At 39.7% G+C, this 12,739-nt stretch overlaps 1 protein-coding gene across 5 annotated transcripts in view; it reads left to right on the top strand.

Annotated features, from left to right (window-relative positions):
- kif6 (kinesin family member 6) overlaps nt 1-12,739 on the top strand; it is a 94,017-nt gene that overhangs the window by 5,880 nt on the left and 75,398 nt on the right. For all 5 annotated transcript variants that reach the window (XR_010803706.1, XM_066675343.1, XM_066675350.1 and 2 more), the window contains exons 4-6: nt 6,268-6,415; nt 7,259-7,368; nt 8,846-8,975. Coding sequence is in view for 4 of the 5 variants with exons in the window: in XM_066675343.1 (XP_066531440.1) it covers nt 6,268-6,415; nt 7,259-7,368; nt 8,846-8,975 (388 nt within the window). In the remaining variant the exon portion in view is untranslated. The remainder of the gene's footprint in view (nt 1-6,267; nt 6,416-7,258; nt 7,369-8,845; nt 8,976-12,739) is intronic.

Below are 12,739 nucleotides of genomic sequence, written 5' to 3' on the forward strand. Positions count from 1 at the left end.
AGGGAACGATTAGAGTACACGTTTTCAGTCTGGTAAAAATGAGAATGATGGAATAGATTTAAATAAACAGAGACACTTCAGAGGAGGAGGGAATGTGGCATTACATTGGTAATATTTGATTTTCCAACCCAGTGAATATAGAAAACCACTGAATGTTAACAGTGATACACCCCACTTGTGTGGAAAAATGTTATTATTTTAAGTAACCACTTTGTACAATTGCCAACAATTTTCCTGTCCACTCTGAGACTCGAACCGGCAACCTTCCAGTCCCCAAACCACTTCTCTAACCGTTAGGCCATGCCCTAATTATAAGTTAGGCCCCAGTACTTTGCAGTACTTTGTAAATTAGTTGAATCATTGTGACATAGACTTCACAATGATATTTTATTGAATATAATTCATTGTGCCCCCCCGGAGTGTGTTTTTGCTTTGTGCCCAATGATTACAGGTAAGCTCTGAATCAACCATGACCCCGAACTGGATAAGCTGTTACAGATAAATTAATGAATGTTTCAGTTTATGGTTTTGTTCATGTTTAATTTGCATTGGTTTCATAGTCAACAACTGCCTTTAATAATGAATCCATGAAGAACCTATATTAAGAATGAAACTGATATTGTTCACATAACTGCAGTAAACATGTGAATATTGCGAGCAAAAGCAGCATGACACCTGTAAAAATGCAATGAGCTCTACAGACAATGTGTTTTTGGTTTTATCACAGTGTATTGTCAGACACAGCATGATCTCTATGGCTACACTACAGCTTTTATAACTGCTGCCTTTGGAACAGTTCTTAGCATTTCTTCACTTATCCATGTCAGTACTCTGGTCAAATGAAATGTAGTCATTTTTGATTTTATCATCTTAGATGAACTAGTTAAGACAGCTTTTATTTTGTAGGCCACCAGGTTGTAACCTGCCTCTTTGAAATTGAGTGTTGCAACTTCAACTATCTAAGTGTAAAGTGTGCAGGAAATTATGAATGTTGTCTGGCTTTGACTTGGACCACACAGGCTTCATGGCTCACACAGAGCTGGTACAGAGACAGTAATGAAGGAAAGCTGTGATTCTTGGCCTGTCTTTGCCCTCTAACCACTAAATGGAGCACTGGCACTTTATGCAGTGCCATACCAAGTCAACCTCCTGCATTTCTCTCATTTCATCATTTTAAAAGACTTGGAACTTGGAGATGCTTGAATATTGGAAAGTGTGCTTTATAATGGTTTTGATTGTGTAAGAAATATATCATGATCAGTTTTATGCAGTTGGAGAGGTTTGCCAGTGGGTTATTCACTCTTTTTGAATGACTTCTTTTGCATATGTTTTAAGATTACTATAGTCAAAAGCTTGGATAAAGTTGATCCTTTGTTGAATGTAGGCCACATGTCTATTTCTTGTCATTCGAATTAATACAGCTCTTCTAGTACCAAACCACAAGCCTCCTTACCAGCAACCAAATGCACCATGAAAAACATGCCATTGAGAAATAAAGCCAGCTCCTCTGAATTATATTAAAAGAACGTCTCTCTTGCATTACTCACAATCTCAATTTGGAGTGCACTTAAAACCCCACCCTTCATGTGGGTTTGAAGACCTTTAATTACCATGACGACGCAGGATAGGGACAAAGTGGCATGGACTTCTTAGTGACTCGCCCTTCAATCTTACCAGAGAACTTTTTTTTTTAACAGAGTGGTGGTGAATTTATAAATCCATAAGGAAATTTCCATTAAAAGGGGAGGGAGTGTTGGAAGACATAGAATTTATGAGGAATGCCTTTATACAGAACGTTTGTTGAACCCATTTGTTACTTGAGGGTCGGTGTTACACTTTCGGAATCTTTTTGACCTTTTTGTTTGGGAGCTTCCAAAGGCCAAATTGTTTTTTTCTTATTAGACATTAAGAGTTCGTACTGTCATTTTTGCTGTAATATTCAAATGTATTACCACAGCTGCATACTCAACAACACTTAACAACACAGTTGTATACATTACACTCTTAAAATTAAGGGTGCTGCAAAAATGGGTGAAGAACCTTTAAGATGGAGTGATGGATTTTTAAACCTTTAAAAGGTTCTTCACTCTCACACATCTTCTTTATGGAAATGAAAGTGGTTCTTATATGGTATTTGCTCAAAGAACACTTTGTAGCACCTTTATTTTTAAGAGGGTAAGTGAGTAAAGAATTACATGTACATTCTGTTTACATTTTCTGTTTCTTTTTGCAAAACAAGATTATTATTTCTACGTGTTTTATATTGTTGTGTATCTCTACTATCTGCCAAATGTTCTCCTCCAGTCACACACAGTGTGTTTTCTCAAATACGTGAGGCCTGCCCACATCTTCTTTTCGAACTGCTGCTGCTGACCCAGCTCTTCCGAGAGTATCTCTTGCACTGAAAGTCTTTAATGCACTTATTACTTCCTGGCATATTGCACTCAAAGTAAGGTAATTTGTATAAATTGTACTGTAGTTTGAATGTTAGATCCTCTTTTGTAAGTCGCTTTGGATAAAAGCGTCTGCCAAATACATAAATGTAAATGTAAATGCTGTTGCAACCCCAGTTAACAGTTGTAGTGCAAGTTAACCCTGTGATAGCCAGCATCTCAGGCAGTAATGGGTTTAGCATTGTTAGTTTAGTTAATGAAAACTGACATATAAATTCTCTGACAGACCTTTTTTTTTTTTACAATGGAATCGAGATGAGAACTAAATAAAAATATACATTAGAACTCAAGAACTTTTTGTCAATGAATAAATACGAAACGATAATGTGAAAGTTTGATAAATTACCCATGATTTCTGATCTAAAAATAGAAAATCACGAAGAAATTATAACTTCATCTGTTGGCTGTTTTAAGGACTATTTTTTTTTTTTATTTCAACAATAATTAAAGGACTTAAAGAAGATAAAACTAATGCACATTTCAGTCAAAAGACTAACACTGGGATAGAGAGGGCCATCCTACCCACCCAGAGAACAAGGCCAGTTGTGTCAAATTAGAACCCCTGGCCTTTCTGTGCTGTATGACGAAATTTTCATTAAGTTTAAAAGATAACATTTCCCAGTGAGTGATAATCTATAGTTCACATTAAATTAACTAAAATTTTATTGGATATGACAGTAATATGAGTGAGAGACAAAACAGTGTGGCAAACTGAACCTCGTTTAGTAGTTCTAGATATGTTCTTGCTCCCCCTCAGGGGGGTTAAGTCTAGTGCCAGTCTTGTGGCATTTCCTGTGACTAGATCTGTGTCTGTCTGCCTCCCTCCCCTCTGTCTAGCTTTAAGCGGTAGGTCATGATTTGGTGGTATTCACAGGTGTTTTGTATTATCTCTGCCCTGACAACTTCATCAGTAGGACCTTTCTCGCCTCTTAAATCTCAGAGTGGAACGTAGTGCCAATCTATGTAGTCAGAGACTCCCCCTTGCTTCACTGATTTGCTGATGATTCAGATGATGACCAGTCAGTCCAAGATGTCCAGCAGCTCTCGGTTAGCTCCCAGAATGCTGTTTATGAGAAATATTTACAGCGTTTTGGACATTCTTAGACTTTTTCAGACTTGTCTAATAAGTGGTTGATGCTAAATAAAGACCAGTTCTGTGACTCACCACAGCAGTATAAAGTAGTAACTCCAATTTCCATCACATTTTATCACCTGTAATGGGATTTGCTGCGAGAAGGATGTTTCACATATGTTGGTCATTTTCCTCTCAGGGATCGAATAATTCTTTGGTTCTCACAGCACGCCATTCCACAGTATACTTCTCTGAATCCAGATGTCTTTTCACAACTCCTGATGACTAGTTCCATCAATGGCATGGTAGCGCTGGGTGCAGTTTTCCCTCCAGTCTGGAATATAGTCAATCAGCCACGTCATGTTCTGCTTCTGTTGTGGGATATGTTTTGGTATCAAATGTGTAATGCAGAAGTTTATGAACAGAAATCATGTATTTATTCATTAGTTCATAATCAGTAACCGCGTATCCAGTCCAGGGTCACGGGACGTCTGGCACCTACACGGAATCACTGGGCGAAAAACAGAAGCACACCTTGGACGGGGCGCCAGTACATCACAGGGCACCACACACCCACAAGTTACCTCACACACTCAAAGCTATGTATCGTTTGCATAGCCGGTCCACCTAACATTGTACTTTTTTAGAATGTGGGAGAAAACCAGAGCACCCAGAGGAAACCCACACAGGCACTGGGAGAACATGTCAAACTCCTCACATACAGTTTACAGAGGCTGAGCTCTTCCGAACAACCCCAGGACCCTGGAGCTGTGTGATAGCGATAACCACATGACAGTTTTAATAGTTATGGATGATTTTCAGTCTACTGGTCACAGGTGCAGAAGAGGGAAGGACACACTTTGTCGTAGACCTATTTAAGCTTATTTTTGGTCAAAGTCTCTGGTTCTTCCCTAGTAATAAAAACATGCTTAAACCATCTCTAACTTGTCTCCAGCCTTGTTAACCCAACAGCATTGGATGTAAGTCGGTGATAGTTTTGGGATACAAGTTTAGACGTACACTGAATGATCACTTGATTTGAAACACCTACCTTGTATCTACACTCATTGTCCATTTTTTCAGCTCCACTGACCATACAGGAGCCCATACGATTAGACTCTATGTATACTGTAGAATGTCTGTATGCTTTCTTATACCCATTTCAGTCTGCTGTTCAAAGGTCAGGACCCCCACAGGAGATAGAAGATAGAAGGGGTAGATTTTCCTAGTTCAGTGATCATTCAGTGTAGCATTTGCTATATTAGCTTTGTAGCTTCAGGGTGTAAGAACAATCCTACATTTTATAGAGGCCCATTTTATAGAGAAGCATGAATTATTTTTAAATTTACAGAATGTATTTCTCAGAAAGAAAGTGGTTTAAGGCCCGGATATGAAGATCCAGTTACTAATATGATGGTTCAGATAAGGCAAGTCATTTTTCACCCTCTAGAAATAACTTCTTTATTTCATAAATGCCATGCTGCCCATATCAGTCCCATGTCATTCAAGACATGCTGTGGTGATTGGCAGTAATTGAGGTTCCAGGATAGATGCCCAGAGCAATGGAGCTGTCCTGTGTAGCTCCTCCAGGAACTCTGCATAACATCATACACGCCATTAGTGCCTCCGCCGACTTATATCCAAGACTAAATTCTCTTCCCCCTGCTGTAACCATTACACCATCTTACACACACTTCTGATGAAAGATCTGAGTAAATGATATTTTAGTGGCATCACGTCTGCTTTTCTCTTGCATGATGTGAAACAGTCTCGGATGTCAGCCGCTTATCTGGTGTGGTCAACGCTAAGGAAAACAGGCTCTAACTGTTTGTAATTTCTTCAAATCTTCATTGGTTTGCAGCGAAGTTAAGTGGAGCTCAGGTTTCCTGAACGGCACCCTGAATGCCTGCTGCTGTGCCAAACCAGAAAGTGCTCTGTGCGATCCATACTGGTTTAGGGCTTCTGCTTACAGTCGTTTGTCTGTCTCCATGGCCATGAGCGCCTCAGGAGCTTTTCATTCTCCTGGGTGATTTGGAATGTCAGGTTGCATTGAGTCAAACCCTAGAATCTCAGACGCTGTCAGCAGTTTTTATGCATTTTTTAAAGGCTGCGTCTTTTGCTTTGACACTGTCAGAGTGGAATTACAGGTTCTGATTTAAAGCAATGGAATCATTAAGATGTAAACTGTAATCTGAAATGGTTTGATGTGGACTGTCCCTTTATTAGACACGCTCATTAAGTTAGAAACTTTCACAGTTGTGATGACAGGGGTCAGACATCCAAACCGTTTAATGCCTATCAAAAAAGGCTCCTTCATAGAAAATGTTGAAGCAAATTGTAACAGCTCACTGTATGATGCTGCCATATTGTTTTGATGATGTTTCAAAATATCATCAGAAAAATATGGCAGCGTCATACATTTACTTCAACATTTTCAATGAAGCAGCTTTTTCAGAGGCATTAAATGGTTTGGATGTCTGAATGTTTCAAAATTCAGATGAATTATAGGGTTTTGTAGGGTCATAACCAAGGAAATTTTCAATTATTTTTTAAGGAATTATTGGCTTTATAACATTCTGGAGAAAGGAAAACATCATAACACTAGTATTATTATTATTTTTCTGCATATCATGATTAAAATGCACTCTATGGTGTGTATGTATGTATATGTGTGTGTATATAGCATTGTTCTTTTATGTACATGCCCACTGTTAACCATATTCAATATGTGAATGTGTTCAGTGTACTGGCAGGTTTCAATGGAACAATTTTTGCCTATGGTCAGACGGGCAGTGGGAAGACCTTCACCATCACCGGCGGTGCTGAGCGCTACAATGACCGGGGCATCATCCCCAGAACTCTGTCTTACTTATACCACCATTTCAGCCAGGTTTGATGGTCTCCTGCATTTTCCCTCCAAAGAAAATGTTTTTTTATTTGTATTTTGTCAGTGTATATGCAGTCAGAGACAGTATGCTGGGAGACCACTGAACTCTGTCAGACAAACAGGTACTGCACATGTACAGCATGTGGCCACAAGTTCTTAGACATTTGCTCGCATACAATAATTCTTTTGTAATCATGGTATTAAGAGTATGAGTAACAGCTTCTTCGCTAATGCTGTAACAATTCAGTGAATTCTTTCTGGCATATGTCCAGCATTAATGATTATTAGATTATTAGTTCTGGATCACAAATGCCAATTCAGTGGTATTAAGTGAAGCTCCATTACTTTGGAATATGCTGTTCCACTGTTTAACAACCATTAAGCTCTTTTGCAACTACTCAAGGGCAATTGAATACATGCTTTTCTATGGAGATTATAAGCTGTATGTGCACAGTTGAATATGTACGTAATGGTTGTTGCCTAAAGTAGTTAAGCTCTAATTTGATGGACTTTTGAACATATATTGCCCTTCAAAAAGGTACAACAATGATAATGCAGTCAACAGTTGCTTTTAGGTTCAGATGTGTATTGTAATTTTTTTTTAAATAACGGAATCGTATATTACACGGTGTATGGTGTGACCTTAACATTACGATTCAGATGGAATATGGTAGAAATACACAGCCTGACTAAAGACACCAAAAGTGCTGAGAGTACCACCTGAGTTATGTGAGGGTCACTAGCTCAGTGACAGTTTAGTCACTTTAGTCATCTTTTCTTGTGAAACCCTATTGTTACTATGTAGTGTCTTGTAATCCCTGATACTGATTCTATCCTTATTTACAGGACAGTAGTATGGTGTATACCACGCATATATCTTACCTGGAGATCTACAATGAGATGGGATATGACCTTTTGGATCCTAGGCATGAAGCGTCCAATCTGGAGGATTTACCGTTAGTATCTCGCTCCGTAGTCCAATTTACAAAAGAACTGCCCCAAATAACCGAACCCTCTGTAAGGCTTCTATTTGAATCTTTACATTTTAACATGTATATTTTAAATATACATGACTTGGCCTGCGACAGTTCATTGAAGATGATGGTACTATAAGATACATAATGATCTGTTCAGTGACCCCAGCTATTTATCATTAGTGAAACACCAGAACTTGTATGTTTACACATACATATGAGCTTCAAGTCAGTGTCTGAAGGTAGAGTATTTATTAATCAACACAAGTAAGTAATAGTTGAGTGGAGCCATGTCCCTAAGCAGGGTTGTACAATTATAAGCTTCAGTGACAGAATTGGATGATATCTGTCTCAACCACAGGTCAGGAATTTTCATTTACTTGTGCCTGTGGGCCGCAGTTTACTGTGAGCAGCTTCTGAATGCATCTGCTGTTCCTTTCCCTTTTATTCCTATCTCTGTGAGTCATGCTCTCTGTATTCTCTCATTTTACTTCTGCCTTTTCTCTTTCAGAATTAAATGTAATGAGCACTGACTTTTCTGCATTAAGAAGTTTGATCTCTATATGTTGCTGTCAGTTCTCTCTTCTGTTTTCTCTTACTCTAATTCTCTCTCCTTGTCTCGCTGTCTCCTTTTGCTGGGTATCTAACTCAAGGCCTCAAGTCCCACTAATTACATACTGCTGAAAATAGACAATGCCCACTCCTGACCACACAGGCTAAACTTTCAAGGAGCTATGGTACTTAAAATCCACTGTTACTGTTACAAGTACTCTGCTTTCTCTCTCTCTCTCTCTCTCTCTCTCTCTCTCTCTCTCGATCTCTCTCACTGCTTTTGTTGTGCCATCCAAAACACTGGGTGTCAACAGTTTGATTGCACTTTAGTTGGGTCCAACCTTTCAGTATCCCCTTTCATTGTGCAACAGTTGGACTTTATAACACCCACTGACAAAAGCACAGTTAGAAATGTTTATATCTATATCTCTAAATTTTCCACTCCAATTTTCCAAAAACCCAAGATTAATTGACAAACCAACCCCGTTTTCTCTTCTGTTTGATTGGTATGTAGGCCAGTCTGCCATTCTTCAGGAAGCTGCTGGATTGTATTGAAACCATAAGTTCAAAGCTTCCAGCATCTGCATAAGTCATCGCCGAGGCCCAAGGCACAGAACGTAGGCAGTAATTCATTTGTTTGTTTTGAAAAAGCTTGCCGCTTCATTATCACATTATAAGCCCCTTCACTTGATGGATAAAGCATGTGTGTAGCATGTTGCTAGTCCTACAGTGTTGGGATGCACAGCTGTGGTTAGCTTGAACTGTTTATATAAGAGGGGTTTGATTCAATGTGTTTTATCCACAGTCCCACAGTCTCCTGTAAGCACTTACTCTGCATTGATTTGTTATACTAGAATTACACTCTATGACTGACTCTTTTCAAATGTGTTGTTTTGACATTTATAAGGAAAGTCACAATAATGGAAGATACTGACCAGAACATTCACCTTAAGAACCTGTCATTGCAATCGTCAGCCAATGAAGAAGAGGCTTTAAATTTGCTTTTCCTGGGAGACACCAATCGCATGATTGCAGAGGTGAGTGCCTTACTGACTTAATTTACTAGCCATTGAATTTCTATGAATTTTATCATTTGAAATCATTTTTTCATGTGTATATGAGAGTGTCTGAGTATGTGGCGGAGTAATACTTGAAGAGCTTCAGTAAGAGTGTCATTATCATTAAATAGTGGCACTCCTAAATTGTCTTTCAGCCAATCCCATTGTAGGATCAGACCTAACTGTGGTATAATGTACATTATATAATAATGGACATATTTTTAGAGAACCGGGATTTACACTGGAAGGTTGCCGGCTCGATCTCTACGATTGGCAAGAAAATTTGGGTGGGGGGACTTTGAGTGTTCACTGCAGAATCAACTTTATTGACTACATATGCTCACACTTTCAGAGAATTTGGGTTTGGTTCCAGTAGCTTACAGTACACATAGATTGACAACAATCCACAATAGTGCATATAATTACACATAGAATATCTCTCTCCCTCTGACAATGTGCCATGCTATATGCTTTATATTAAAGTGCTCTGTGTCATGGTTAAGTGATGTAGTGGCAACGGCAGGTTAGTGATGTACAAGAAGAAGAGCTTGTCTGAGAGGTTAAGTACAGAGAATGGAGTGGTGTGTGTGTGTGTGTGTGTGTGTGATGCTATACACCATGTGTAGTACACAAATCTAGAAGATGACATGTTGTGTGTTTTTGTAATGTCTAACTCTGCAGAAGTGTGATGGCACATGGAGAGAAGCTTCTCTTTATCCTGGTTGTTCTGATCCTAATTTGGTTAAAGTAGAATACAATTTTGTTTTATGTTGTAAAACAACCAATTGATGCATGTTTGCATGTTAACTATACACATGAGTATATGATTAAATATTAATTTATTGGAGTTAATGCTCAATTTTACAGGATTTTATTATATTGATTTCTATTTGTCAGTTTTATTTTGGGAACTGTTTTCATGAGTGTTTCTTACCCTTTATCTTTCACACATCATTTCTCAATGTGCACATCTTTCATGGGGAAAAAAGTCATTCATTCATTCATTATCTGTAACCACTTATCCAGTTCAGGGTCGCGGTGGGTCCAGAGCCTACCTGGAATCATTGGGCGCAAGGTGGGAATACACCCTGGAGGGGGCGCCAGTCCTTCACAGGGCAACACAGACACACACACATTCACTCACACACTCACACCTACATACACTTCTGAGTCGCCAATCCACCTACCAACGTGTGTTTTTGGACTGTGGGAGGAAACTGGAGCACCCGGAGGAAACCCACGCAGACACAGGGAGAACACACCACACTCCTCACAGACAGTCACCCGGAGGAAACCCACGCAGACACAGGGAGAACACACCACACTCCTCACAGACAGTCACCCGGAGGAAACCCACGCAGACACAGGGAGAACACACCAACTCCTCACAGACAGTCACCTGGAGCATGAACCCACAACCTCCAAGCCCCTGGAGCTGTGTGACTGCGACACTACCTGCTGCGCCACCATGCCGCCCTGGGGAAAAAATATATAATTTAATATGATTCAAGCTAAAAAGTACTTGTTTTCTATTCTATTTCAGTTCTGTTTTTTAAGAAAGAACTGAGCTTCCTTTTTTCCATATTGACTTAAAAGCTTCACTCTCATGTGGATAGGGCCTTAATGTTGGAAAACCCTTCAAAAGCACACACAGTGACACCACTGTGCGGTGCTTTCAACCTGTGGGATATGTATGAAAATGCTGAAGTAATAACATGAGAGGAAGTGTTACACAATTTGGCAGACATTTTATTTTTTTAATCTGATTTTTTGCTCGCTTTGGTACATTGAGGATGACCATATGCTTTGTGGCCAAATTCCTTTAGGCTTCACTGTTTCCAGAATCATCGCACCGAGGACCAGTGATGCTCTTTTAAACATCCCTCTGCTATCTGACCCATTTACTTTGAAAGGGAGCAATGAGCTCACAGGCCTAAAGGCCTGGCCACCCACACTTTCCGGCCAGGAAACGACCCCCTGTCCTTGTCTATGAATGGGGTCTCTTCACTACGTCTCCCACCTGAACGCTTTCATGAAGCGCCCCATGTAGTCCCCTCTGACTTCCTGCTGTGGTTCACAGCTGTGGTCCCTGTGTCCAGAAGTCACAGCAGCAGGATTGTTGAGGCAAGGCCTGCTGACCACTGCTTCCCTTTTGGGGTCCTGCTGAATCAGATGCTCCTCGAGGTGTGTGGCCAGGGTGGCTGGCAAGGATCAGCTTTTTAAAGAGTAAACATAAATTGTGGTTTGAAACCTCTGTGTTTGAATGTCTTGAGATTAACCAGAAAAGAGTGTAAGATTTAAAGTCAGTTTAAATTGATTTCTTCTGCTTTATTTATTTTTGGATCAAATTATCCTCAGATGTTTGTGACCACAAAAGAGCATCTGTTTTTTTGAGCTATTAGCTAACTATTCATCTGTTGCGTTCCTGGAAGCCATGTCACCTAGTGCAGATATCTTCAAATCCAGAACTTTAATCAAGGTTTCAGGCTGGGATTTTAAAATGGCTGTCCAGTATGGCTGGCGGCATGGTGGTGCAGCAGGTAGTGTCGCAGTCACACAGCTCCAGGGACCTGGAGGTTGTGGGTTCGAGTCCTGCTCCGGATGACTGTCTGTGAGGAGTTTGGTTTGTTCTCCCTGTGTCTGCGTGGGTTTCCTCCGGGTGCTCTGGTTTCCTCCCATGGTCCAAAAACACACGTTGGTAGGTGGATTGGCGACTCAAAAGTGTCCGTAGGTGTAAATGTGTGTGTGTTGCCCTGTGAAGGACTGGCGCCCCCTTGCGCCCAATGATTCCAGGTAGGCTCTGGACCCACCGCGACCCTGAACTGGATAAGCGCTTCCAGATGATGGATTAATGTCCAGTATGGCACTATACCTGGCTATTCAGGTTCATTAACAATTGCAGCTATAGTCTGGATTTGAAGACCTCTAACTTGTATATAGATTCAGACTATCATCCACTGTCAGAAGAAAGGTACAGTAAAGGTATATTATTTGTCACTAAAGTTACAAACAGTGTAAATATACCTTAAATCGTAAATACCTTTAATACCTTTAAACAGTGGTGTTAAAGTCCAGGTTTGTTCCCTAAACCTACATTACATTTTCTTCTCCAGAAGGAGAGGGTAATATTTCTTTATAGAAATGTCAAATTAAAGAACATAAGATGAAATGGGCCGTATGAAACCAACACAACTTAAAACTCTACCAATATTATAGAAAACAGTACACTTATGTTCCCTAAACAAAGGTACTGCAATGTACCCTTGAGTACCACCACAGTGACAGTGTTGTACCCTGTAAATATTATAACATGGCACAATAAATTAAGTCAAAGTGTAGTCTAAAATGACTCAAGAAATGTTAAAGTAGCCAATGAAAAAGAATAAGTTTGAACTTTTAGCTTTAACCCTTAACTATTGAGTAAATTAACTACAATAGAGCTTTTTTCATCATTGCACTGCAGTGATATTTAAATTTGTACCTCCACATTTAACCATATGTGACAGTGATAACACACACACACACACACACACATTAGTGAGCACTCCCACTCCCCCATATATTTCTGACAGTTAGGTAGATGGAACTCAGTTCTCTACCCTATAAGCCACAAATACCCCTTGTTCAGCTTAAACACTGATGTTTGTACATTAGTGTTCTACCTTTTGATGCACCCTTAACATAAATGATCTCAATAAATAAAACCACCAAACTCAATAGAGTAACCACCATTTGAAAGATAT

Source organism: Hoplias malabaricus, chromosome 1, assembly GCF_029633855.1.
Source record: "Hoplias malabaricus isolate fHopMal1 chromosome 1, fHopMal1.hap1, whole genome shotgun sequence".
NCBI lineage: Eukaryota > Metazoa > Chordata > Actinopteri > Characiformes > Erythrinidae > Hoplias > Hoplias malabaricus.